This window comes from Oryzias latipes, chromosome 21 (assembly GCF_002234675.1).
Source record: "Oryzias latipes chromosome 21, ASM223467v1".
Lineage (NCBI taxonomy): Eukaryota > Metazoa > Chordata > Actinopteri > Beloniformes > Adrianichthyidae > Oryzias > Oryzias latipes.
The window spans coordinates 999,122-1,024,319 of NC_019879.2; the positions used below are offsets into that span (position 1 = coordinate 999,122).

Consider the following 25,198-nt stretch of genomic DNA (forward strand, 5'->3'; position numbering starts at 1 on the left):
ACAATTACAACTGTTAGGTTTAAATGGTTTGGCAGTCCTCATGTTGGCATTGCCGTTTTGTTATTTCAGAACCACCAACTTTCTCCAAGAGGATTGAGAGTGCTACAGTAGTTTTGGGAAAAGCAGTAAAATTACAGGGAACTGTAAAGGGCTCAGCTCCTATTTCCATCAAATGGATCAAGGACTCTGAACTGATCAGGGAAGAGGATCCAAACATCAAAATGACATTTGAGGATAATATTGCCAGCATTTCCTTCCCCTCTGTGGAAATAAAGCACAGTGGCCGATACACTTGCCTTGCTATAAATGAGGCAGGACAACAGAAATGTGAAGCAGTCCTAACCATTCAAGGTTAGAACACTGTTTTGCTTAACATATCAACAATTATTTGTTCTCGTACAGTAACAGTTAGGTCAACTCTAAAGCTTCTTCTGTTTTTAGAACCTGCTGCGATCTTAGAAAAAGCAGCATCCATCAGTGTGACTGCAGGCAATTCAGCCACACTGGAAAACACGATTACTGGAAGCCCTGAGCTCAGCGTAAAATGGTTCAAAGATGGAAAGGAGATCATCAGTGGTCATAAATACAAAGTCAAATTAAAGGAGCACAGTGCTCTTCTTAAAATTCTCACCTCCGAACAAGGAGATACCGGAGACTACACGATGGTGGTATCCAACAAAGTGGGACAAGACAAGTGCACAAGCTCAGTCACTGTTATAGGTTAGTTTCTGCCCACACATATATCCTTGGCGCCAAATGAGGGATTTAACAATGGCTAGTTGTATTTTCTTTTTAATCATTTCAACACAGATCGGGCTGTTGCACCAGTTTTCACCAAACCTCTAAAGGAAATACATGCCAACATTGACAGCAGTGTAACTTTGGAGTGTCGAGTTGCTGGGTCTGAGCCTCTGGCTGTATCTTGGTTCAAGAACCTAAAGGAACTCCACAATGATGAGAAATATGAGCTGGATTTCTGTGAAAGTACAGCCTCACTGAGGATTAGAGGCCTAGCTCAAAGTGATGGAGGAGAGTATATCTGTCGAGCTACAAACCCCGCTGGAACGGAGGAAACCAGTGGTTCTGTGCTTGTGAAAGGTCTGAGGAAGTGACGTCCTGCAGATGAAGCAGAAACATTACCGCTTCTGCTCAATTTGCTGTCAACATGAATGATGTGTTTTTGTTAATGCAGAACCTCCAGGCTTTACAGTGAAACACGAGTCCCAGGATGTCTTACAGGGATCGAACGTTGTGATGAAATCTGCTTTTACTGGATCCACTCCAATTGTTGTAAAATGGTTCAGAGAAGAGAAGGAATTGTTCACAGGGGGAAAATGTGTCATCAAGAAAGATTCCTCTTCCAGCTCACTGGAGCTCCACTCAGTCAAACCCAGTGACTCTGGAAAATATACCTGTCAAGTTTCCAACGATGCTGGGAAGGTGGACTGCACTGCAGTCCTTTTTGTAAAAGGTGTGGTTGAACTCTTCTGAAAAACTCTTTTCTCCCTTTTCTTGTCTCTCGTTTACTGTAAATGTGGCCGTTAATTGCAGAAGCCCCTTCATTTGTGATGAAGCTTGAGCCTTCCAGAGTGCTGCAAACTGGCCAGCCTCTGAAACTGTCCTGTAAAGTGCAGGGCAGTCCTGAAATTCGCATTACATGGTTAAAAGACGGCTCAGAAATCGTTTCCAGTGACAGAAACATAATGTCCTTCGACGGCTCAGTGGCAGCTCTGGAGATTCCAAGCTGTTGTGTAGAGGACAGTGGCGAGTTTGTCTGCTTGGCAATCAACGAGTCAGGCAGAGACCAGTGCAGCTCTTCTGTAGCGATCAAAGGTTTGTACTGCTTTCCGTCTGCTCTGTTATCTGTGTTTTCCCTGACTTTTAAAGTCCATTTTTGGCCAAAACACAGCTGGTACCTGTGATTAAACTCTGATGCTACGTTCACACGGGGCATGCGTTCCACGTTCAAGAACGTCCTAGACGTGGTTTTATGAATGCGCATTCAGCCTGTGGTTTTCACACCGGACACACAAGGAGCGGCAAGGAGGGGCTTCTTGTTGTGTTTCTCTACTGTTTACTAGCAGATGTTTGCCACCTACAGTTGTAAGAATATTGGTACAAAATGTCAAACCGGTGCAAATGTAGTGAATTTTGCCCCAGGATTTTTCTGTGACATCTTTATTCTAATAAATGAAAGACAAAGTTTTTATAGAATTCCAGCCGGGCAGGAACAACGTAATTATTCATTTCCCCTCTATGATCATTTTTACAACAGTTGGTACTTCTGTGCTTTAAAAGGTTGCTATCAAATCCAAGTCCATGATTGGTCAAAGTTTAGCTGTTGAAAGTACGGCTGGTGTTTCTATGTACGGTCCGTGAATGGACCTTAAAACCTGCATAGCAATGCGTAAACACGAGGCTTTTGAACAGCGAAATGCAGGTTTAGGGGCGTTTACATAGACTGTTTATTTAACCCTTGTGCTATCCTAGGCACTTTAACATTGGGAGTTGGGTCATCTAGACCCACTAGACCTTTTTTCTTCAATGATTTGTGATCTTCACTGGTGTCCATGGATTAAATGAAATCCTCTCCACCTTTATCCACCTTTGTCATGGTAGGGAGAACATGTCAATGTGAGGATCGGGTCATCTGGACCCCATAGGATAGCACAAGGGTTATGGTGTTGCCGCATCCAGTGTGAACGTAGCTTGAGGAGCAAACAAAGCAGGTAGAATTGGAACATGTGTTCCATCCATACGGGATTCCTTTTTGTTTCTTCATGGGTTGTGACTGGTTTAGGCCAGCTTGTGAAAACATCCAACACTTTCAGTCCTAAATATGAATAACAAAGTCATTCTCCACATCCCTCTGAAGCACAAATCCTTTCCTAAATCAGCAAGAAACCTTGTAGTAGGAACTGCAGGTGACCTCGTCAGCCTTAACAATGGAGCTGGAACAATTAGTATAAAAATGTAAGACAAATGAAAACACAAGTAGAGCTCTCCACGTGTAAAGTAAACCAAACAGGGCTGTTGTTCTCTGGATGGAACCCCTCAGTTTACTCGCACAGCAAAAAAGTGGGCCTCCACAGAGAGATACCTTCTGCTGATGTCACTTTTGTTCAAATAGTTCTGTTCTACCAAACCAGCAAAAGCCTTACCTCTTTTAAAACTTGTTTTTTCAATGGAATTTGTTTTACAATTTTCTTTTGTAGAACCGCCAGTGTTCATTATGCCTTTTAAATCAGCTGAGCTTGTAAGAGGATCAGATATTCTCCTGGAAGGAACCCTCTCAGGTTCTGCTCCTTTTGAAGTAACTTTCTTCTTCAATGAGGAGCTGATTACAAACAGCAAGAGGCACAAAGTGACTGTTGAGAAAGACACAGTGGCTCTTCATGTTACAAACTGTGAAGTCAGGGATGCCGGCACGTACCGGTGTGTTATCACGAATGCTGTTGGGGAGACGTCTTGTTCTTGTCGGGTTTCTTTGAAAGGTTAGTCAAAGCAGTTTTTTGCATGGTCACATGTCGCATGCCATCCAAATAAATACAAAAAAACTTGTGTTTTTAAATAGATTTTTGTCAATCTTTGACAGTGATGTACATATGTATCTTACATGAGGTTTGCTGTTATCTTTTCTGCACACTGGCTGTTGATCCCGTTGTGGTGTTGTGCCGCACACTGTGGTCTCATCTATAGTCTTCTCTTACCAGAACCACCGTCATTTGTTCAGAGTCTGGAGGACACATCCTGCATGGTGGGCTCTGAGATCTCTATGAAGTGTGTTTTGTCTGGATCATATCCAATGACATTCATCTGGATCAAAGATGGTTGTGAGCTCAGAGAAGACGAGCATGTCCGGATGTCCTTCGAAGCCCAAAGCACTGAGCTTCATTTGAAAAATGCTCAATTATCAGACACTGGTACATATGTGTGTGAAGTCCAAAACACAGCCGGGACTCAGAGATGTGCGGCCGTGCTCACAGTGTCAGGTTTGTCACATGTTTGTGGCTCTTCTTTTGTGATTTCATGTTCTGCTGTCTGTGTTCTGTTGGGATCAAGGAGGGTCTCAGAGCCTGAGGAGTTTATGTTTGTAACACAGCTGATTGATTTTTTTGTTTTTAGGTGAAAACAATCTTGTTTGGGGTTAAGGGTATGTGTGCTCACGGTCAGAACCTGTGCATGTTTTGAATGATCATCTTGCATTTAACACAGGTTAAAGCCACTGTCTGCAATACACCAACAACAGTGACCAATCACTGACGAAGAACTGGCAGATGTTGTTTTTCGCTCAGTGTTTGAAACAACTGATGCATATGTCTGAGAAAGAATGACTTGGTGCCGGTCTTTCATGGAAACTCTTCTTGATATTGGTTCTACTTTCATCTCTATTTATATTGTAGGAGCATCACCTTTTGAAAAGTGACTGCAAATTATTTCTGAACCATTTATTTAGAGACCTGGGTCTCTCCCATTGGAGAAGCAGATTAAAGCTCCTACTAAACAAATCTTAACATAAGATCAGCTTCAATCTGACTGACTCCTCTGGAGAGACACTCTGAGGTTTAGCAGAAGTTCTGGGCAAAAAGAGAGGGACAAAGTCAACGTGAGGATTAATCCAAACCCATTGTGACCTGCAAAAACTGTTGTCTGAACAGCCCCATCCCATAAACGGGTAACCTTTTGGCACCCTGCCATCTTGTGTTAAATGCTCCCGTTCTTGGAAGGAGAGGCAACATGTGAATCAGAGAAAGGTTTCAATTGTAAACCCGTTGTGTGGCGATGTTCCTGTCTGTGTTTTCACACAGACAAAAATCCGCTGATCCCCTCAGATCCCAGTGTTAGGTGGTTCACATGAAGCCATTTTTTGTCAAAGCTAAGTTCAGCATTTGCTTCTGCCAAAACTCCAGACCGTCACACATGAGACTGGAAACACTGTTGTGGCTCAAACCACGCCAGAGTTTCCATCCATCCATTTTATTCCACTTATCTGGGACTGAGCAGCAGTCCAAGCAACGATGCTCAGACTTTCCTCTCCTTGGCCACTTCGTCCTGTTCCTCTGAGGGGATTCGCAGGCGTTCCAGGCCAGTGGAAAGACGTGGTCTCTCCAACATGTCCCAGATCTTCCTGGGGTTTCTGTCTGGTGGGACATGTCTGCAACACCTTCCCAGGGAAGCATCCAGCCAGATGCCAGAGCCACCTCAGCTGAGAGGAATTTTCCTGTGTCCTGAAAAGCTAAAAGAATTCCCAAACCTCTCCGGGATTTTTTTGATGGTTTTGTATCATTTCTACTGTTAGAGATGTGGACGACTTACACGTCTCAATCAGTAGGGAATGCTGCGGTTTCTTGCTTGAGCCTGCTGGGTTCAGAAGAAGTCTCTGAAGTGTCCCAGAGCCTAGTTTCATTATTCTGGAACTGTTCAAATTCCCTTTGTTTGCATGAAAAGAAGATTAAACTGGAATCTAGATGTACACCTCTTTTGCATTTATTTTACAGGATGTCTTTAGATTTGATCTTCTGTAGAACTGGCTGGTCAAAGTCCTTGTGTCATTGTAAAGAAGATTTTTTTAATGTATATATTACAGTCTAACATTATCCCCTCTATGTGTCCTTCCTAACCAGAGCGTAAAGTTCCTCCAAACTTCACCAAGAAGCCTTCTGAGTCAATGACGGATTCATCGGGTCAAACGGTGAAGATGGAGGGTCGGGTGTCCGGCTCCCAACCGCTGACTGTGACTTGGTGCAAGGACAACAGAGAGATTAAGACTTCGGAGAAATATGACATTACCTTCAAGAATAACATGGCCGTACTCTTGGTCAAGAACTCCTCTGTCTCTGACGGCGGAGTTTACCTCTGCCAGGTTTCCAACGAAGCAGGCAAAGCTTCCTGTCAGGTCTCCCTCTCAGTTTCAGGTAAGACAGGTTTATGTCATTTAGCAAAAGGTTAGGGGCTTCACGGATTCTTGGATGCTTTATATGGCAAACAGTTGCTGCCAATTCTTTGCTTTATTTAATCAGGAATGTGGATTGAGAAGAACATCTAATTTACCACAAAAATAACCAAACATTCACAACTCCTTATGCAAATGATCCATAAAAATATGACAGACTCTAATTTAAAATCAAGTGTGTTAATCACCACCCATGATTATCGCCGTTTTCTTTAGGAGATGGTTGTAGGAGCTCAATTTAAGTGCCTTTTGTAAAAGATTTCAGTCACTTGCAGCAGAAAACCAGTGATACGGGGGAAAGGGAGCGAGTGAATGCTGTCAGGAGCACAGGCTGCACCGGTGCTGTGGGAACAGACTTAAACAGTCGTTTGCCACTTTGGTAGGGACTGGGGGGGGGTTAGGCAGTAGCGGGAAGGGTCTTGCCCAAGGACCTACACTGGATGAAGCTCATTGTGCCCCCTGGGAAATGAACCCTGATTTCTCATGTCCCAGTCCTGCATGCAGCCAACTGGGCCATCCAGCCGCCGTTTTGCTCCGCTGTACCCTTTTAGCATCACAGCACAGAGCCAAATTTGAATAATCACTGCATTCTTTTGCTTAATATTTACTGCAAATCACTGTGACTTTAATGTTTTTTGGCACAATAATTGAATTTTATTTTATTTTTCTCATGTCAGTTGTTGTTTTGTTTACTATTTTCACCTGTGCATGATGGGATGTTTTGACCAGCAGCAGCTTTCCTCACATTGAATGACCGACAGTGAATGCCTTGGTCTATAAATGAAGCTGCTCAACAGCATTTACTATTTCATTCACAGCTTTCAGAATAACAGGGATGATCTAAAGTGCATAGGATTTAGGATGTTGCAGGGATCCAGATATACTACAAACTGCTCGTTCATCATTTTCTCCAAACCTTTAAAGATGCAGATTGGGGAATTTCTGGAACAGTTCAGGTTTTTGATGTCTCCTCTATTGAAATAGACAGGTGACTGTAATTGCAGATCATTTCCAGGCTTGAGGGAAGTCACCAGTTATCAAGAACAAAGTTACAATCAGTTCATATTTCTATTTTGTCTGAAACATGGACATAACAAAAGTATCACATTCTCAGACTTTTGTGGCACTTTTCTCTAAAGTCTTGTAGAAGAGCCTGTTTTAATGTCTTCAGCTGTCTGCTTTCATTTTTCAGAAACTGCCCAGGCTCCCAAGTTTGACGTTCCTCTGAAGCCCCTGACTGTGACGCTGGGGGAAACGTTGAACCTCCAATGCCGTGTGAGCGGCTCGCCTCCCTTAACCATCCAGTGGATGAAGGACAGAAAGGAGCTGACGTCTGGCGAGAACACCATCATCACGTTTGTTGGTGGCACTGCCTCACTGGAGCTCAGACCGGTGTCAGAGACGGATGCAGGAGATTACCTGTGCAAAGCCACCAATGCTTCTGGCAGTGACTTCTGCAAGTCGAAGGTCACTGTGAAAGGTAAGCTAACCCCTCTGTGTCATGCTGGATAGGGTTTAAGGTTTTTGAAAACAATATTTGATCAGCATTTGTTCAAGAAGCTCCTTGACCAGCACAGCACTGAGGGAGCTTTAATGATAAAAGCCTAAACCTAAAAACAACACGTTTCCTTCTGTTTGATCCGTGGTTGTTAAGTCACAGATACAAAGTATTGATGAGAGAACTAATGCCTTAGTCACACGCACCCGTATGGGTTTTTGGGTCGTCCGGGTGCATGGGGGGTCGCAGAGAGGAGCGGCTGCATCTTAAGGAGAGCGCAGGTGTGTCTTAACCTTGAGGCTTGTATGACCACCTTAAGAGACGTCATGAAAACGGAACGTTCCATTGTCGTGTGTGGTAAGTGTGTCATAAGGTATTTGCCAAGATAAGTTACGCTTAGGACGTCCATGCAATGCTGCTGGATCGTGACACTCTAGGGGTCAGTAAGGTGTGAGTTCTGGCTACCCGCCGCGCACAAACGCTGCATGCACGGGGGGGGGCGTCTGAAACGTAAGTGCCCATGAGACGTCAGTAGGAGGTCCACACAAACTACACCCTGATTCCCTCATTTCCAACAGTCAGGCTGCAGCAAGGCAGAGATGTAGGGGATGGGGAGGTGATGCCCTGACTCTGTCAGTTGATACACATTCTCTCCTGTAAGCACACACACTGGTTTAACCTTTACTTCTAAAGGAAATCCACACTCCTTTCCTTCTGGGCAGAATTTCCACGACCTTAACGTAAAATTTAAGTTTAAAAGTCTCAATGGAGATGTGTTGTTACGACATTAGTCCTCCAATATTTGCAACTTCACGTTTTGATTGAAAGTCCAACTTTGAGACATTTTTTAATGAGATTAAATCCACAGTTTCTGCGGTCCAAACTCCTATTAAACTTTATTAGCAATAACAGAAGACAAATACACTAACTGGTGAGCTACTGCTTGTCTCACCTTGTGTCTTTTTAGTGCAGGTTTATATCAGATCGAAACACTAAAGAAATGACAGTGAACTACATTAACCATTAAAGGAACAGGAGGACATGAAGGGATATTTGCAATGCCTAGTTTCCTCTTAAATAAAGCATTAAATTATGAACATGTACGCTGAGTAAGCCAAAGCCACACACTCATCCCAGTTCGTATGGGATTGCACAATCTGTCAATCTGTCTGGGCTGCCTCACCTCACAGCGGTAATTCAACAGGAAATATGCAAAACACCGAGATTTTGAGGTTATGGGGAGGCTGTGGTGCAGAGGCGCCAAACCCTAATCAGAAGGTCCCAGGCTTGGCTCCCACCCCACCTGCCCATGTGCCAACGTGTCCTTGGGCAAGACACTGAACCCCACATTGCCTCTGGTGGTTATAGGTGGCCGCCAGTGTTTGGCAGTGTGTGAATGTGTGTGTTTATGGGCTAATAGGACAGTGACTATAAAGCGCTTTGGGCTTTCTAAGAAGGTGGACAAGGGCTTTACAAGTATACACTTTTTACTATCTATCATTTAAAAATGGTAAAAATGATCAGAATCTTTCTTTATATTCAATTTTTTAGCACAGATTATTTGTATACATTTTAGGATGGCAGGTGAGGATGATAACAGGTGAGGCACTTTCTCACCCGCTTCCCTTGACAGCACATCCCTGGAGCGAGGGACACACGAGCAGCACTTATGAACAACACAAACAGGCTCCAGATCTGTACGATGGAGCTGCATCTCACCTACGCCTTACTTACCCGAGTGTGTTGTTTAAGTATTTGCTACGATCTGACACCCGAGGCATTCCCATGGAAAAAAAAACGTTTTCTCTCTACGGGTTTACTCAGCAGTCTAGGCATGTGACTAAGGCATGACATGATATGAGCTGGGTCTGATGCACAACTACAGTCATGTTGCAATACAGTTTCAGAAAAGGGAGTGAAGGCTGCCCCCAGTGAGGCTGCTGTCCCAGCCACAGCCGCCCCCGTCAAACGGCTCGACAACCTCTTCTTCATTGAGGAACCCACAAACGTGTCTGTTGTTGAAAGTAAGCCATGTTTCAGATTCTGCTTGTAGCTCAGATGCTTTGGCTGTTGACATTCTCATCTGTACCTCCGTCTCTTCCTTTTTCTGCCAGAGGGAACGGCAACTTTCATTGCCAAAATCGGAGGGGATCCGATCCCCAGTGTAAAGTGGATGAAGGGCAAATGGAGACAGGTCACCCCTGGTGGTCGGATATCCATTGAGCACAAGGGCCAGGATGCCAAACTGGAGATCCGGGAAGTGATCAAATCGGATTCTGGTCTGTATAGGTGCATTGCCTCTAACAAACATGGAGAAATTGAGAGTGGTGCTGAGATGACAGTGACAAAAAAGGAAGAGGCGGGGCAAATTGGAGACGTTAGAAAAGGACTCAAAAAGTAAGACAAATTGTTGTTTTGTGTTTTCCCCAAAACACTTTAAATGAAAATGATAAAAGAAGATGTGATCTCAAAGACTCAGCCTCTGTGTTTTTAATCACTGTCAGGACTCCCTCCAAGCAAAAGAGTCCCAAGAAGGAGGGGGATATCAACATTGTGGATCTACTCAGAGGTCACGACCCCAAAGACTACGAGAGGATCCTGCGAGAGCATGAAATCTATGACTACCGCGCCATCCTGCAGGCCGTGGAGTTCCTCAAGAGGGAGAAGGAGATGGAGGCGGGAAAAGCGGTATGAAAGGGATTGGCACAATATGACCTCTGACCTCCTACTCATTTTCAATCCTAGTTGGAAGCCGCCAGTGAGAGTGTGGCTTTATTTTGAAGCAACATTTTTTTTTTTATTGTTAGTTAAGTTTCCTGACGCTAACGATGTAAGTAAGAGCAAAAAGAAGCAAGGAAGACAAAAATGTTTTCCAAATAAAACCTTATAAAGTCCTTCATAAGCCAGGAGAGCCACAGAGCAAAGGGCAGAACACTTTGGGCTCAGTCTCTTTTGCTCTTCTATATCAGATTGCTAGCAAAACAATATCTGCACTCACACACAAAGCTAATGTCCAGTCGCTCTGACAGCGGAGGTTTCTGAGAGGACGCAGTTCGTTTGCGTGGTTCTAACAGAATGTGTCCCGCTGCAGGAGGTTGAACACGGAGGTCAGGTGGAGGAGGGGGACATTGTCCGGCTCATCCCACAGCTTGAGGGTGGCGTCAGCACCGAGGTGAAGATCAGCCTTTGTTTCTCAGAGCAGTCAAAGACGAAAAGCACTGAAACAATGACGTGCATGTTTCCTCAGCCTGTTACTGTGGTGAAGAACATCGCCGACCAGACCATTCCAGAGAACCAGTGCGCCACCTTTGAGTGTCAAATCAGGATTAATTACCCAGAGATCAGTCTGACGTGGTACAAAGGTACACAAAAGCTGGATGCCAGTGAGAAGTATGACATTGGCAGGGTGGGTGACAACCACTACCTGAAGATCAGGAACTGCCGGGCCACAGATCAGGGCAACTACCGTGTGGTGTGTGGACCGCACATCTCCAACGCCAAGCTCACTGTTACAGGTAAGAGTTCAAGCTGTGAAGGTGGCAGCCTCAGTGCTGTGTATCCTTAATGCTTTCTTGTGTCAGACTCTTGAATTCCAACACCAGAAGCTCAAAACAAGACAGGTGAGGTCCAGAATTCCCAACTAACATGCCTCTTTAAGCCTGTGGGTCCACCTGCAGCTTTTTCTGTGTTCTGTCAAATTCTGTTTTTCTTCCAAGTGTCTTCAAAATGAACAAAAAATGTAAATGACCCCCAGATTCAGTCATAAAAGCAGATCAGATCGGCTCATAGCTTAGAGGCCGACACCTGTGCAAAACTGTAAAGTCTTTCTCTGGGTGTCTGATTTTAGCCAACCAAATTCAGTTTACAAAACGCATCCAAAACATCGAGGTCAACGAAAGCCATTCCGCCACCTTCGAATGTGAGCTGTCCTTTGACAACGCCACCGTCACTTGGTACAGAGACTCGTGGGAGCTTACAGAAAACCCCAAATACAGCTTCAGGACAGAGGGTCGCCGGCACTTTATGACCATCCGCAATGTCACTGCGCAGGACGAAGGTTCGTTTGATCCAAAGAACATTTGTGTCACGGACCCCTTCTGCTTGTTCCCCCTAACCTCTTTCAAATGAAAACAAGGCTGGGAAACAGCAGCAGCGACACCAGAAGCACTTATGCTGTGTGATGTGTTCACCTCTCAGGCGTTTACTCTGTGATCGCTCGCCTGGAGCCTTTGGGAGAAGCTCGCAGCACTGCTGAGCTTTACCTGTCAGGCAGAGGTGTGTACTTGTCTTAGACAGCAGCTGCATTACGCTGACCTGATCCACCGTTCTATTGACACATGTGCACCCTGTCCCTTTACAGAGGTGGGCTTGGAAAGGGTCCCTCAAAGTGAGTATGTCGATTAAATGTCATCATTCCAACACAGTTAGTGGTAGCGGTTGAATAAAACCCCACAGTCAGGACTCTGGCTCTTTCATGACTCATGACAGAGCCTTTAGGGTTTTAGTCACAGAGATTTGGTTAATATTTATTTTAGTATTTGTGGACAAATCCATAGATGCTGCCGATGAGTTACTGTATGTCCCAGATGTGGCATCAATGGCAATCAGTGGAGGTAAGTCTAGGAGCGGCTGAATCATCTGCGTCTGTGACCTTACCGACCTCTCCTGACTCCCCTTTTTGTCTTTACCTGAAGACTCAGCAGAGTTTTATCACTGCAAAGAAAGACGTGAATTCTCAGGTACAAACGTGGGCCTTGGTTTGGTTTTTGTGCTTCTCCTCCATGAACAGGAAGCTTTTCACTCCTCTGTGGCGTTTAACCATCATCATCATCATCATCATCCTCATCATCAATCTTTCATTTTTTAACTTTCATCCATGTGCTTGTTTAGTTCTCATAACTGATTAATTCAGTCACGGGCTTCCACTTCTTTAACCTGCAAACCGAGCTGGACTCTAGCCAAGCGAGAACAGTTTTCTGCCCAAGACTTTCGAAGAACTTTCAAATTCAGTGAATTAATGAATCATTGTATTTACTGACATTGATCTAAGGGAGCATTGGTCTTTGGTTTGCATAGTTTTTGACAATATTACCAAAACATACATGAATACCTTTTTGGCTAAAATAGATATCATATTGATAACTGTTTCAAAATGTTAATGTCAAATTTTGTTTGACATAAGTTGGAATGAAATAAAAGAGTAAAGATCACTGAGATTCAAGTGCCGGACGTCTTATTAGTGATCTTTAAAAGTCACGTTGACTTTGTCTTGTTTTTGTATTTGTTTGTAGTCAGAGTCCAAGTTTAAAATGTAGAATCTCATTTTATCTTTTTAACATGAGTTAGGAGGTTTAATATGACATCCTGCCCCCCCCCCCCCCCACGCCCACCCCCTGCACTACTGTCCTGTAACCGCTGACTTTTGTAGTTTAACAGTTTCAGGTCAGCTCTCATCTTCCTTGGACTTCCACAGAATAACTGTCCACTCGGGTCACCTCACTTGTCATGTTGTTGGAACTGTTTTTGTCTTTTCTGTCCTTTTGTAGGTTCATGTCTTCTAACTGGATTCAGCCCTCGGTGTCGATGAATGAGAGTTTTCTGGCAGCAGCCTCTCATGTCTGTCATCTTCTTTTTCCTTCACCAGAGACCAAAAAGGTTGTGGAGGAAACTATTGAGAGGACTCAATTTGGGGTCAGAACAGAAGACTCTGCAGGTATACCAGCTTTAGAAAGCAGGCTGACAGGCTCCTGGCTGTTCCTAAAGCTTATGGCTAAATAGACCTGCAGACTTACTAACAATAACTGTGAGCTGTCCCCTTGTGCTGCTTTTAAAGGCCTCTCTTCGCCTCTAGGCGTAGTTGCAGTCGTAGTGGTTTAGTGATTGCTCTTTCTTGGAGGTTTTTGCTCTCTTACACGTTTCATCAATGTCTTGTATGTTTTCTGATTCTTCTTCACGTCTTTCTTCTGCTCATATTAACCCTGACTGGACGTTTCTGTCAGCAGAATGTAGAGCACACACTTGAGCTGGGTTTAATATGAGATTTCTTGATCTTTCAAGTTGCAGAAGCTTACAGGGTACCAGAGGAGATGGTCCTAGCTCCATCCAAAGGTATCTGCTTAATCCCTTTCCCTTCTTGAAAATCTTATTTCTGTATTCGATCTCCTGTTGTTGTGTTCTTTTCTTTAGCTCTTATGCCATTCTGAAAGCTTTTTACATAATGAAAGTGGTATAGTCTGTGATCAGAGAACTAAAATGCATCATAATATCTTAAAGAAACTGAAGTAAAGAAGCCACCAGCTGAGGTTGAAGAAGAGCCTCCACGACAACAAGGTAATGATGTTCTTGTGTGCTGTCCAGTGGTTATTGTTGCTCTTTGTTTGTGGGTCATTCTTTGCTACAATTCTTGTATTTTCTGAAGAAAGAACATCTAGAAAAATGACCTCTCTTCTTCTTTTTGTCACTTAAAGAACAAAAAAGTAGTTAGTTTCTACTTAAAACTTCTTAGTTTTTTTCAGATAAGTTGTAAACATGTTTTTTCACAAGTTTTAACTAAAATTATTTAACATTTCTAATAAAAAGTATCTGATTTAAACTGAACCAAGCATCTGGTACTGTATCCGGTGTGCTGCAGTTGATCCAGTACATTGGAAGACAGTACATTTGCAATTCAAACTTGGCAGATTGTTCAGATAGGTTCCAGTTCTGTAAATTCAGTGTCTGAAACAACCTTGTTGTGTTAAATTCTCTTTTGTTGCGGCTGCTTTCTGTAAAAAACAGCTGTCATTGTTTGTGTTTAATCGTGAACACGAAGGATTGTGCTTCTTCCAGTTCACTTCTCGTTAAACGTTTTCTCTGTCAGTCTGTTGGCTTTCTGTGTTTTCTCAGTTATCTTCACTCTTTTTAGCCCTTCGGCTTTTACAGTCGTTTTCTCTTTGCACCAAATTACTGTAACACCTGTAGCCCCTACAAAGAGCCTTCCTGAACCTCAACAAGCCAAGACAACAACCGTACTGAAAACTGAAGATCTCACTTTGAAAGAGCTTGAGTCCAGAGCAGCCAAAGCAGTGCCTGAAAGCCAAGTACCAGCAACAGTCAAACAAACACCACAAGGTAATGTTTGAACATCTTTGTCTCACAGCCACTAAGCTGGAAAATGATTGTTGTGTCCTCACTGTTTGGTTTTGTGTCACCACAACTATTAGCAGTAACCTCTTGAGGTTCATTTTTGAAAATAACAAGTCCATCATGAGGGTTACTCCTCCGAAGAATGAAGACATCTCATGAAGTCATGAAATAACAGGATCTAGGAGAGTTTGGAGGGATTTTGTTTTTGCCTGTGTTTCATTGTCTTTGTTTTGTGCACTCGATAGAGTGACCTGTAATGGTGAAGTCACAGTGGTAGAAACATCCACGGCTACATGCACGTGTCTCATTGTGTTTACATGTGCCATGAACAGCAGAAGCTCCAAAACCTGGAGAGCGTGTTGCTGGGCCAGCTGCAGCTCCCCTGGGCCCACGCTTTGTACCAGCTCAAGGTATTAGTCTACAGGCTTGCTTTACAAAACTTGTCCTTCTTCAAACTTTGAAGTCACTCGTTAAGAGTGTAATCTTGTACTACTTGTTTGTTTGCTGTTGTTTGTGGACCAAAAATACAAACGCACAATGAAGCTGCTCTTCTGCCATCTGCGCTTGAAGTACCTCCACTTAAGACAGAAGCTACTTCTCTTGAAGGTATCGCGAAGGTTACCGGATACATTTTAATTTTAATCATGATTGTTTGTTTTGTCAGTTTCCTCTTGAAGCTGAAATGTGTAAAGTTGAAATATCTTCAAAATCTTAGCACCCGCTAGGGTGTGACTTGACCTCTTTTTCATATAACTCTTCTACCAAGGTATCTCCATACCAAAAATACCTGAGCCTCTTGGAAAACTGCCTGTGCTGTATAGACGTGATGTGCCAGACACTCCCAGCCCTCCCATTAAAGGAGAACCAGAAGAATCAATGGTTCCAGAAAAACTCAACAGGCATCTTCCAGAAACTAGATGGGTTGATGATGAGCCACTGAAGGTCACGGATGTAAAAGAAGTGCCAAAGGAGAGAAGGAAAGTCCTAGAAGAACAAAATAATGTTTTGGAAGTGGTAACAGAGTCTTCAAAAACACAAACAAATCTTCTAGAAACATCAGAAATTGTTCTGGAAACAACAAAGAAGCTTCCAAAAAAATCAAAGATGCCTCAAGAACCAAGTCTACCAAAACCAAAAAGTCTTCCAGAAACACTAAAGATGGTTCCAGATTCATCAAATGTGGTTCTACAAGAATTAAAGCTGACTACAGAAACCCCAAAGGAACTGCCAGAGAAACCAACAAACGTTCTGGAGATGCCAAAAAAGCAGCAAACAGCACCAAAGATTGTTGCAAAAGTGCCAACACCTGTTTTGGAAACATCTCTGACTCCTGCAGAAATGCCTATAAAGGTCATTTCAGAAACAGGAGCGCAAACAAAGTCTACAAATATTACAGATTCTGTGACTGAGGTCAGCGATAAATCTCCAGAAACATTAAGACATCATCCTATGGCAGCAGAAGTGGTTAAGGAGGAACCAAAGGCGGCTCCAGAGGCAAAAGGCCTACCGCTAGAAATCCAGAAAGTGGCTGCAGCTCCAGACCTGATAACAGGGGAAAAACATTCCTGTCCCAAAGCATCACCAACACAAGATTCTGAAAGCCTGAAGCAAATTCTTCAGGCTGAAAAAGCTCAGCAACAAGGTAGATATGACTACAAGACAATCATGATGTGTCTTTTGGATCTTCTTAATAGTACAAGTTGATGAAACAGTTACAACTCGTTCCTGGGTGACTTTAGGTCATTCTTTAAATGTTTTGTTTGCATGACATTCAGTGGTGTCTTATCTTGCTAACAAAAAATCCCAATCCCTTGTAATGCCTCTGCATCTTTCCTCCTGCCCCTTTGTCGAATCCAAATCCAAAGACACTTCATTGCTGGAGGACAAAATTCGGAAAAAGACGAAAACACAAAACATCCACTTTTTATGGAAAATGACCATCAGAAATGTTAAGGTTTTCCATTTGAGAAGTATTTTTTAGATAGAGTTCTTGTTTAACAGATGACAAGCAAGAGTTAGTGAAGCTTATATAACGCTTTAAAGGCCCACTCCCATTATCTTTTGATATATTTTCAAAGTGTTTCCTGTGGGTCGTTAATGATGATGATGCAGTTTTTAGACAAAATCAAAAAACTGTCATTTTCTAGGACATAATTTCTGCAAAGCAGCAGGAGTTTGTCAGAAATTTACCTCTGAGTTGTAGGCGGGACTATTGACGCGGAGTAAGCCTGCCCCTATGTCCCATCATCCCTTTGTTTAAACTGTCTCCCGCTAGCTTACAGCCCCTTACGACCCCAACCTGACTTTAGCAGAACAGCAAAAATGGGGACCAACATTGTAGATATCCATCCATACAGTTCTGATCCAGATTCCATCTCAGTCCAGGAAAACAGAGACATTCATGTAAAAATAATCAGAAATGCAGTTTTAAGTGTAATTTTCTTTATTTATGTCACAAGAACATGTTGAAAACACCAAAAATATGTTTTTAATTGGAGTGGGTCTTTAAACGGTGAGCTGCAGAGTTGGTTTGAATGACCCAATGGAAATCACAGTCATCAGGGTTCTGGAGGGATGGGTTTGGTTTTTATCTCTTAGAATTTTAAAACTTGCTACCTTAAATGGACCAGCAGGCTGCAGACCAAGCTTTATTACATGAGCAGATAGCCAGCTTTGCTCATGGAGATACAGAACCGCTTTTCCAATGTTCCAACTCTTACATGTCTGTTTCAGAGTTTTTGTCTTTGTGACTCTTTTCTTCCTGGATTTTCTTCTTGGTGTAGTTTAGAGACTCTCATGTGCAAATCGTCTTTTTTTACCGCTCTAACCTACCAACATGGTTGACCTAGTCATGACGTTAGCATCTTTTGTTTGCAAAGTTCCTCCCTCAGAGGAGAAGAAGCCTGAACCCGAAGCAAAGCCATCACCTCCTCCACCTCCTAGTGCAGAGAAAGCTGCAGCTCCTGGAGGTAACACATTTTTTAGTTTGTACCCTCAAATCTTATTAAAGGTTCTTGCTTTTGCTTCCATTCATTTAGGCTATATGACATACCTTGTCTTCAGATTTTGGTCATTTCTGAATTGTTTGTCAGTGTGTTTGTCTGAAGTGTGTGTCGTTATATTTAAAACAACTTCTTGGTTTCTTTGTCATGACTCGGACATCTTACAATCAAAAAGTATCTCTCCCAGAGAAGAAGCCAACTGCTTCACTTCCGAAATCCTCAAGCCCTCTTTCTCCCACTGCTACTCAAATGGTTTCCCCTCCTGAAGGTAGAGTCTTTTCTTGTTTTGTAAATCTCTTTTTCTTGGGTGGGTGATGTTCAGATGTTGCTCTGGTTGGGCTGTAATTTGCAAACTCTTTTCTTTTTTGTTTTCAGTCTTGTTTTACATGTGTCTACTCTTTTGATCTTTGCATCATCTTTCTAATACTTTTCTCCAGAGGAGAGCAAACCCTCGGGGCAGAAGCCCTTGTTCCCTGCAATTCCTGCAGAAAAAGTTTCTCCTCTTCCAGGTAGTTTTTTTTAGTGGACTTTGCTGTTGTGTTGTTAGGCTTCTGAAGAAACCATAAAAACCATACACTGTTTTTTAGGAGGCGGCTTTTTGTTTGATGTGCTGTTGCTTACCTTTGCATCGTCTAATTGGTCGTTACCTTTATATCTTGTGCTTCTAAGTGACTTCTCCAGATGAGAAGAAACCATCTCGCCCAACAAAAAAGGCACCAGCAGAACATATTGCTTCTCCAGCAGGTAGTTTCTTGTGTTTGTGAAAAGTGTCTTCTCTGTTTGTCTTATGTTGCTGATGTCGGTTGGTTTACAACAACAGCAGCTTACAGTTCATCGTCAGCTTTGTTTAACTGTTTGTTGAGCAGATCTTTATCTGTGACTGTAATCCATTGGTGTTCTTTTATCTGAAGTTGCACCTTTGGAGAAGAAACCCTCTGAAGAGGCCGTTAAGGCTGAAGCTTCTCTTGTCTCAGAGAAAATCTCTTCACCTGAAGGTAATTCCCTGTGTTTCATCTTCATATTTGTTGTTTTCTTTTTACTTTTGTCTTCTTTTCTTAAACCTACCTGGGACATCTTCAGTCTGAGATGCTCACATGCCTCTTCCTCTAATAGTGACCCTCCTTTGGCTTTAACAGAGGCTTTTCCTTTCATACATGTGCTTACAGTCATCCTTTTTTAAATTTTGCAGATAAGGAACCAGTTTCAGCTCCTGGACCTACTAAAGGTATATTACATTTTAGACAGTTGATATTTCTATTAAAATATCATTTATATAAAAGACAATTCTTAGGATCTGTATTTAAATTCCATAAGCTTAATGTTTTTGTGTGGTTTTTGGTGTTGATCTTTATGTTGTGAGCATAAAAAGGTCAAATGTCTTCCATGTTTGTTCTTGAATGGTTAAAGGTGTAATTAATCTCTCAAAAACACCGTCAGCTCTTAAGCAAACGGACAAGATCCCTGTTTTGGAGGAAGACATGCCAATGTCACCAAAGATGAAAAGCAAGTTTACCACATTACCCAAAGAGAAGCAACCACAACTAGAAGTTGTTCAGTTAAAGAAGGTTCCTGTAAAACCTACAGAGCTCGAGAAACACGTAATAACCCACGGAGCAGAAGTGACGAGAACTACTGACCGAGAATTAACAGCTCATGGACTTCACGAACGAGAAGATCGAGTGATAATGACATTTGACAGACCAGAACGAGTCTTCACTGCAGAACCAGAGACAAGGCAACTGAGCCAACTTATGGGCACAGACATGCTTAAAGTTTCACATGAAAGAGAAGAAGGATTGACAGGAACCCTTAAACAAAGGCAGGAGAAAGAGGCAGAGGTTCCCAGTGTAAGCATGCAGAAATTAACCTTACGTCCAGCTGCTGATCAACAAAAAGAGTCTGTAAAACCTAAAACATTACAAAAATCAGGAAAAGCAGAGAAAGATAAACATCAAGCGGTTCAACTGCAACAGGTACAGACAAAAGCCCCAAATCTCCGAAAAAAGGTTTTGGGTCAAGAAGCTACAGTGACAGAGGAAGCTGAAGCCAAACTGGTTGTTTCAGAGCTCCATGATAGAGAGGACCATGAGAGAATAATGATTGAAACAACTTCAAGAGTCACCACCTCAACCGAGGGCTCATCTGAACTCAGTCAGCAGTTTACAGTCGGTGAGAAACTCATACAGACCAGCAGCTCTGAAGTTCAGCAGGAGAGAGAAATGAAGACAAGTGTCACCAAAAAGATGGTAAAGGCATTGCCAAAGAAGAACGAAGAACAAGAAGCAGTGAGGCTGAAACCTTTTGAGAACTCTCATAAAGTAGAAAAAAAGACATTAAAAGAGTCAAAGCAAGTGGTTCAAGCAAAGACTGAATACAAGCATAGTTCTTTTAAAACTGGTCTTTCGCCATGCTTAGATCAACCCCCCACTGCAATTGAAAACACCAACAGTTCTGATGCACTTGGAACCAGTCTAGACACATCTAAGGATGTCGACAAGTCCCAGTTAGTTCTACAGCCAAAGAAAAGCCTTGATCAGACACTTACGGGGGAAGAAACTAAAGCAGCTAACCTGGAGCTTCTTCACGAAGAGCACAATGTTGTTTTCATGACTGAAAAGCTAGGAGAGCAGGTTGTAGTGAAGCCTTTTACTACGGTCACAGAAACAGAAAAAGTGTCTGAGAAGAACCATAAAACCAGTGGAACAGATGTACCAGATCACTTACCAAGAGCTGAAGATGCTGCACCCCTGCAGGAGCCTCGAGATGTCCAAAAGACAGCAGAGTGTCAAAAAGAGGAAGACACATCTCTGAGAACAGTAGGCACTAAGGTTCCAGACCCTACAGCCCGTCCTTCAAGACAGAAAGACACGACCACAGAAAAAGACTCAAATGGAGATTTCCAAAAATCAGAGACTAATACTTTTGAGAAGCTGGAAAATGTTGAGCAAGAGAAACTCAAATCTTCTACTTTTAATAAGTATCAGCCAAAAGACTTGGATCATGTCCCCACTGATGAGAGGGTGGAGCCAAAACGTGTTGAAGGGCTTTCCAAGTCTGCTTCACCCAAGTCTGCTTCACCTAAATCTGCTTCACCCAAGTCTGCTTCACCCAAGTCTGCTTCACCCAAGTCTGCTTCACCTAAATCTGCTTCACCCAAGTCTGCTTCACCTAAATCTGCTTCACCCAAGTCTGCTTCACCCAAGTCTGCTTCACTCGGCAATGTTTCTATGAAGTTCCAAGGAGAGGAAGCTCCAGGTCTCCAGAAGATCTCTGTGGCCACAGAGGTTTCCCCAAAAGCAGTGGAGATAAGCCGAGTGTTGACTCAGCCAGAGGAGGAAGTGGACAAGCTAAAGGGTGAGGAGCAAGAGTGTGAGGAAGAAGAGGTGTGGGGCTGGGACCTGGTTCCCTCAGAGGATTGGGAAGGGGAAAGTGAGGATGGGGTCATCCAAACCCCCGGCATGCCTGGTCCAAAAAGAGGTGAGCTCGGGATATGCTGAATCTGGAACCTTTTGCCTTTGGAGTCTGCTCATCCCATCTCAGACGACCCATCTAATCCCTGTCTCACCAGTTTGTAATCCTTGGATCATCTTGTTTCTTTTGGGCTCATATGTATGTTTGTCACCCATTTGGTTGTTTTCAAGTCTTGAATCATTCTGTCATTGTCATCAGTCTACCTGGTTGTTGAATCATTGTCGACCCTTGTATTGCATCATTATCATCATCTTCATCATCTTCATCTTCACCATCATCTTCATCCTTGTTGTTAATATGGTTAAACATGGTGTATCTCTTGTATTTGTGGAATAAGGTGTCTCTTGACCAAAGTTCTTCTGCTGGCAGAACCCGTCTTTGCCCACAGAGCTGTACCACAACCTTAAAAGTCCTTCTGTTGTCTCTTATCCAGAGGGAAAGCCTTCAGAAGAGCCGCCAAAAGGCAGAGGCAGAGGATTTGGCGGTGAGGATTCACTAACATAAGACAGAATCTGTGTAAAGTGACACTTGAAACATCTTAAACCGGTCTGTTCTTGATTTGCATGCGTGTTGTTGGCCTGCTTTCCAACACAAACTTATGCTGCTTTACACAAACGCTTTCTGCTGTTGGAACCTTTAGTCATCTAACTTCCGTCAGTTTGTACGTTTCATTTTGACCGAGCGACTAAATCTGTCAGGTATGTACATGTCTGTGAATTCTCTGTAAGCATGAAGACTGAATGTGAATGTCAAACATGTTGTTCTTTAAAGCGGGGCTGAGGCAATATGGTGGTAAAATCTGCTTCCTTTACAGCGGGGGGTTGTTGGTTCAAGTCCCAGTTGAGTTCTTTATTTTTGGAGTTTGTGTGTCTGTTCCCAGTCTCTAGGCTTAAAATATTCAGCTTCCTGCTAAAGATTAGAAACATGCACATCCAGTAGGCTGTAGTCCTGATATCACATTAGAAGTGACTGTTCAGAGGGAAGATTGAGTTAACACAGAAAATGCATGAAATCTTTTGTTTCATTGAGGATGGACACCTGTCACAGCAAAGAATGTACCTATCATGAACGCGCCTTTCTTGCTAGAGCCCAACAAGGCTCAGGCCAGATTTCTGTTGTAACACTGAAAACTGCTAATTCAAGCACATGTTGACCCAACATTTCCATAGCTTGATAAGCATCCCATTTAAAGCTGTGGTACAGTGGTTAAGGTATGCCTTAGCCTTTGCAGAGGGCATCGATTCCAGACGCTTGGGCTGTTAAATGACATCGCTTGTTTATTGGCAGCAGGCATATCTTGCCATCTTAATCTGGTCTGTGGGGTTTGTTATTAATGTTTGTGTTGGTGGTGTTATTCTTGTTGTTTTTAAATCTTTACTAAATTCTACTTATAACGAGTCATTGGGCAGAATTCTGAACATTGACTCGTTCCAATGCACTGTTATCTTCTGACCCCCAAAATGGGTTACTTTATATGTGAAACAGATGTGTGTCATTCCAGTTTCTTTTCTCACTCGACTACCAGTTGTACGAGTTATCTTTGTCTGATGTTGCAGCGAGGCAAACTCCATCTCCTGGAGATGGTGGCAGGGGACGGGGCCAAAGGCCGGGTGGAAAAGGCCCTTCACCGCCAGAGGAGCCAATTAAGTTTGCATTGAAACCTGTGCCTCTGAAGTTCACCAAGAAGCTTAAAGACATCGTGTTGCAGGAGGCTGAGTCTATAGGCTCTTCTGCTGTGTTTGAGTGTGAGGTGTCTCCTTCCACCGCCATCACTTCCTGGATGAAAGATGGCACCAACTTGCGTGAAAGTCCCAAGCACAAATTTACATCTGACGGCAAAGATCGCAAGTTGAACATCATTGATGTCCAGCTTTCGGACACTGGTGAATATACCTGTGTGGCCAAGAATGCTGGCAAAGAGATATCGTGCACTGCCAAGCTAATAGTTGAAGGTAAACCACAACTTTTGTCTAACTTGAAGTTTTTACAAACGACACAAGTTGGATGTCTTAAACGTATAAAACTTAGGTGAACCATGTCACCGTAAGGAATCAGTAATTACTATTCACTTGTTTTGTGCTGCAAATGCTATTGTCCTAACAGAGTGTGTCTATTTGCATAGAGCTGCCAGTGAAATGGGTAAAAGAACTGGAACCAGAGACGTCATGCATGAAGGGTCAGCCAATGTACCTGACCTGCGAGCTGAACAAAGAGAGAGATGTCATCTGGAAGCGTAACGGTGAACTCCTTAAGAAAAAGGCTGGAAAAGTGGCCATTAACATAATTGGCATGCAGCACGCTGTGACAATCCAGAACTCCACAGAGGAGGATGCTGGGAAATATACCTGCGAGGTGGACGGCCAGGAAGATGTCAAGACAACAACCGATGTGAAAGTAATTGGTAAGCAGTCAAAAACACAGTCTATCAGTAACTCAGTCCCTCAGAAAGACCGGCCTTCATTTCACCAGGAAACCATCGACATAGAAGCACCCTTCAGTTTGTTTTGATTGAACCTCTCAGACATAGATGGGTGTTCTTCTGCCATGCATATACAAGTCTTTAACCTGAGTGTTCCCCCCTGCAGAGATCATCAAAGACTGGCTTGTGAAGCCTCTGAGGGATCAGCATGTGAAGCCAAAGGCTAAAGCCACGTTCAAATGTGAGCTGTTCAAAGACACTCCCAACTGGAAATGGTTTAAAGGAGAAAACGAGCTCACTCCTTCTGACAAAGTAGAGATCAAAAAAGACGGAAAAGATGTGGCTCTCACTATCAATAACTGCCAGCCTGATGATGTAGCAGACTACACCATAGAGGTTGAAGATCGTAAATACACCGCCAAACTCACGCTTGGAGGTAGGGCTCATAAATAATCAAGTTAGTACCACCAAGAAGTATTTTTCTCTGAATTTTTGACTCATTCTGCTCTTTCAGAACGTGAGGCTGAGATCCTGAAACCGCTTTCCAGTGTGGAGGTTGTTGAGAAGGAAGAGGCCAAGTTTGAAACTGAAATATCTGAGGAGGATGTTGTTGGGGAATGGAAACTGAGAGGCCAAGTTCTGACAAGATCTCCAGTAAGATTTTTGAATATTCACCGTAAAATTTGAGTCAAAAACGCCTTTTATGTGTAAAAAAGACAAATAGCAACAGGAAGCCCAAGTAAGACAAATCTTTATTTGGACTTTGTTCTGCAGACGTGTGACATCAAAGCTCAGGAAAGAAAACGTTTCCTCACCCTAAAGAACGTGCAGCTGGACCAGGCCGGGGAAGTGTCGTATCAAGCTCTGAATGCTGTCACCAGTGCCATGCTCACCGTCAAAGGTAGGAAGATGTCACCAGAAAGCTGCGCCCAGTTTGCCTGCTTCTGGTGCGAGACCCTGCCTTTGCTTGTCTTGGCGATTGCTGCACGATTCCTGTTTTTTAAGTGGACACTCCCATTAGCATATGCGTAGGAAAATGATTAACCAATTATTCGCACCTAACAGAAATCGAAATGGGCTTTGTTGAGGTGTTGAAGGACGTTTCTGTGCCTGAGAAGAAACAGGCTAAGTTTGAATGCACAGTCACCAAGGAGGTTCCAAAGGTCATGTGGTTCAAGGGGGTAGAGGTTGTCACCCCAAGTCCTAAGTATGAAATAATAGATGATGGACAGAAACACATGCTGGTCATCAACAGCTGTGCATTTGAAGATGAAGCTGAGTACACAATAGAGGTTTTGGGGCAAAGATCCACAGCCCAGCTGAGGGTGGAAGGTAAGTGGCAAACAGAACCCCCCCCAGGCTTCTGCTCTCTCTGCACCTGTCTGCCTTTTGGCTTTAAAGTTGGTCTCGGCAATGAACTGTTGTGTGCACTGATTGCTGTATTCCAGGCATGAGGCTCAGTTTCGTTCAGTCACTTCAGGACCAAACGGTGAAGGAAGGTAACACTGTTCGCTTTGATCTGGAGCTGAGTCATGAGAACGTGCCGGTCGTTTGGTACCGAAACGAGGTCAAACTCCATGTGAGTCGAACGGTTCTCACCTATACGGAAGGAAGGAGGCACACTCTAGAAATGAGGTCATTGTCTCTAGATGACACCTGCCAGATAAAGGCAGAGGCCAAAGGATTTTACTCCACAGCCAAACTGACCGTCATAGGTAACACTGCTGTTC

General features: G+C 43.3%; 1 protein-coding gene across 1 annotated transcript in view; it reads left to right on the plus strand.

The window, feature by feature from the left end:
• Positions 1 to 25,198, plus strand: part of LOC101159719 (titin) — a 171,803-nt gene that overhangs the window by 43,814 nt on the left and 102,791 nt on the right. Inside the window, exons 47-87 of the mRNA XM_023950735.1 lie at positions 70 to 351; positions 442 to 720; positions 811 to 1,098; positions 1,193 to 1,471; positions 1,552 to 1,833; positions 3,216 to 3,494; positions 3,714 to 3,992; positions 5,625 to 5,915; positions 7,146 to 7,433; positions 9,353 to 9,475; positions 9,566 to 9,848; positions 9,956 to 10,139; positions 10,543 to 10,623; positions 10,699 to 10,966; positions 11,299 to 11,508; positions 11,649 to 11,726; positions 11,812 to 11,838; positions 12,008 to 12,064; positions 12,146 to 12,190; positions 13,096 to 13,164; positions 13,509 to 13,559; positions 13,725 to 13,781; positions 14,412 to 14,561; positions 14,909 to 14,986; positions 15,120 to 15,182; positions 15,343 to 16,218; positions 17,456 to 17,545; positions 17,754 to 17,846; positions 18,016 to 18,087; positions 18,248 to 18,322; positions 18,490 to 18,573; positions 18,768 to 18,803; positions 18,986 to 21,055; positions 21,483 to 21,533; positions 22,606 to 23,001; positions 23,172 to 23,450; positions 23,635 to 23,904; positions 23,983 to 24,122; positions 24,243 to 24,369; positions 24,534 to 24,800; positions 24,917 to 25,183. Of these exons, the coding sequence (XP_023806503.1) occupies positions 70 to 351; positions 442 to 720; positions 811 to 1,098; positions 1,193 to 1,471; positions 1,552 to 1,833; positions 3,216 to 3,494; positions 3,714 to 3,992; positions 5,625 to 5,915; positions 7,146 to 7,433; positions 9,353 to 9,475; positions 9,566 to 9,848; positions 9,956 to 10,139; positions 10,543 to 10,623; positions 10,699 to 10,966; positions 11,299 to 11,508; positions 11,649 to 11,726; positions 11,812 to 11,838; positions 12,008 to 12,064; positions 12,146 to 12,190; positions 13,096 to 13,164; positions 13,509 to 13,559; positions 13,725 to 13,781; positions 14,412 to 14,561; positions 14,909 to 14,986; positions 15,120 to 15,182; positions 15,343 to 16,218; positions 17,456 to 17,545; positions 17,754 to 17,846; positions 18,016 to 18,087; positions 18,248 to 18,322; positions 18,490 to 18,573; positions 18,768 to 18,803; positions 18,986 to 21,055; positions 21,483 to 21,533; positions 22,606 to 23,001; positions 23,172 to 23,450; positions 23,635 to 23,904; positions 23,983 to 24,122; positions 24,243 to 24,369; positions 24,534 to 24,800; positions 24,917 to 25,183 (9,564 nt within the window). The remainder of the gene's footprint in view (positions 1 to 69; positions 352 to 441; positions 721 to 810; positions 1,099 to 1,192; positions 1,472 to 1,551; positions 1,834 to 3,215; positions 3,495 to 3,713; positions 3,993 to 5,624; positions 5,916 to 7,145; positions 7,434 to 9,352; positions 9,476 to 9,565; positions 9,849 to 9,955; positions 10,140 to 10,542; positions 10,624 to 10,698; positions 10,967 to 11,298; positions 11,509 to 11,648; positions 11,727 to 11,811; positions 11,839 to 12,007; positions 12,065 to 12,145; positions 12,191 to 13,095; positions 13,165 to 13,508; positions 13,560 to 13,724; positions 13,782 to 14,411; positions 14,562 to 14,908; positions 14,987 to 15,119; positions 15,183 to 15,342; positions 16,219 to 17,455; positions 17,546 to 17,753; positions 17,847 to 18,015; positions 18,088 to 18,247; positions 18,323 to 18,489; positions 18,574 to 18,767; positions 18,804 to 18,985; positions 21,056 to 21,482; positions 21,534 to 22,605; positions 23,002 to 23,171; positions 23,451 to 23,634; positions 23,905 to 23,982; positions 24,123 to 24,242; positions 24,370 to 24,533; positions 24,801 to 24,916; positions 25,184 to 25,198) is intronic.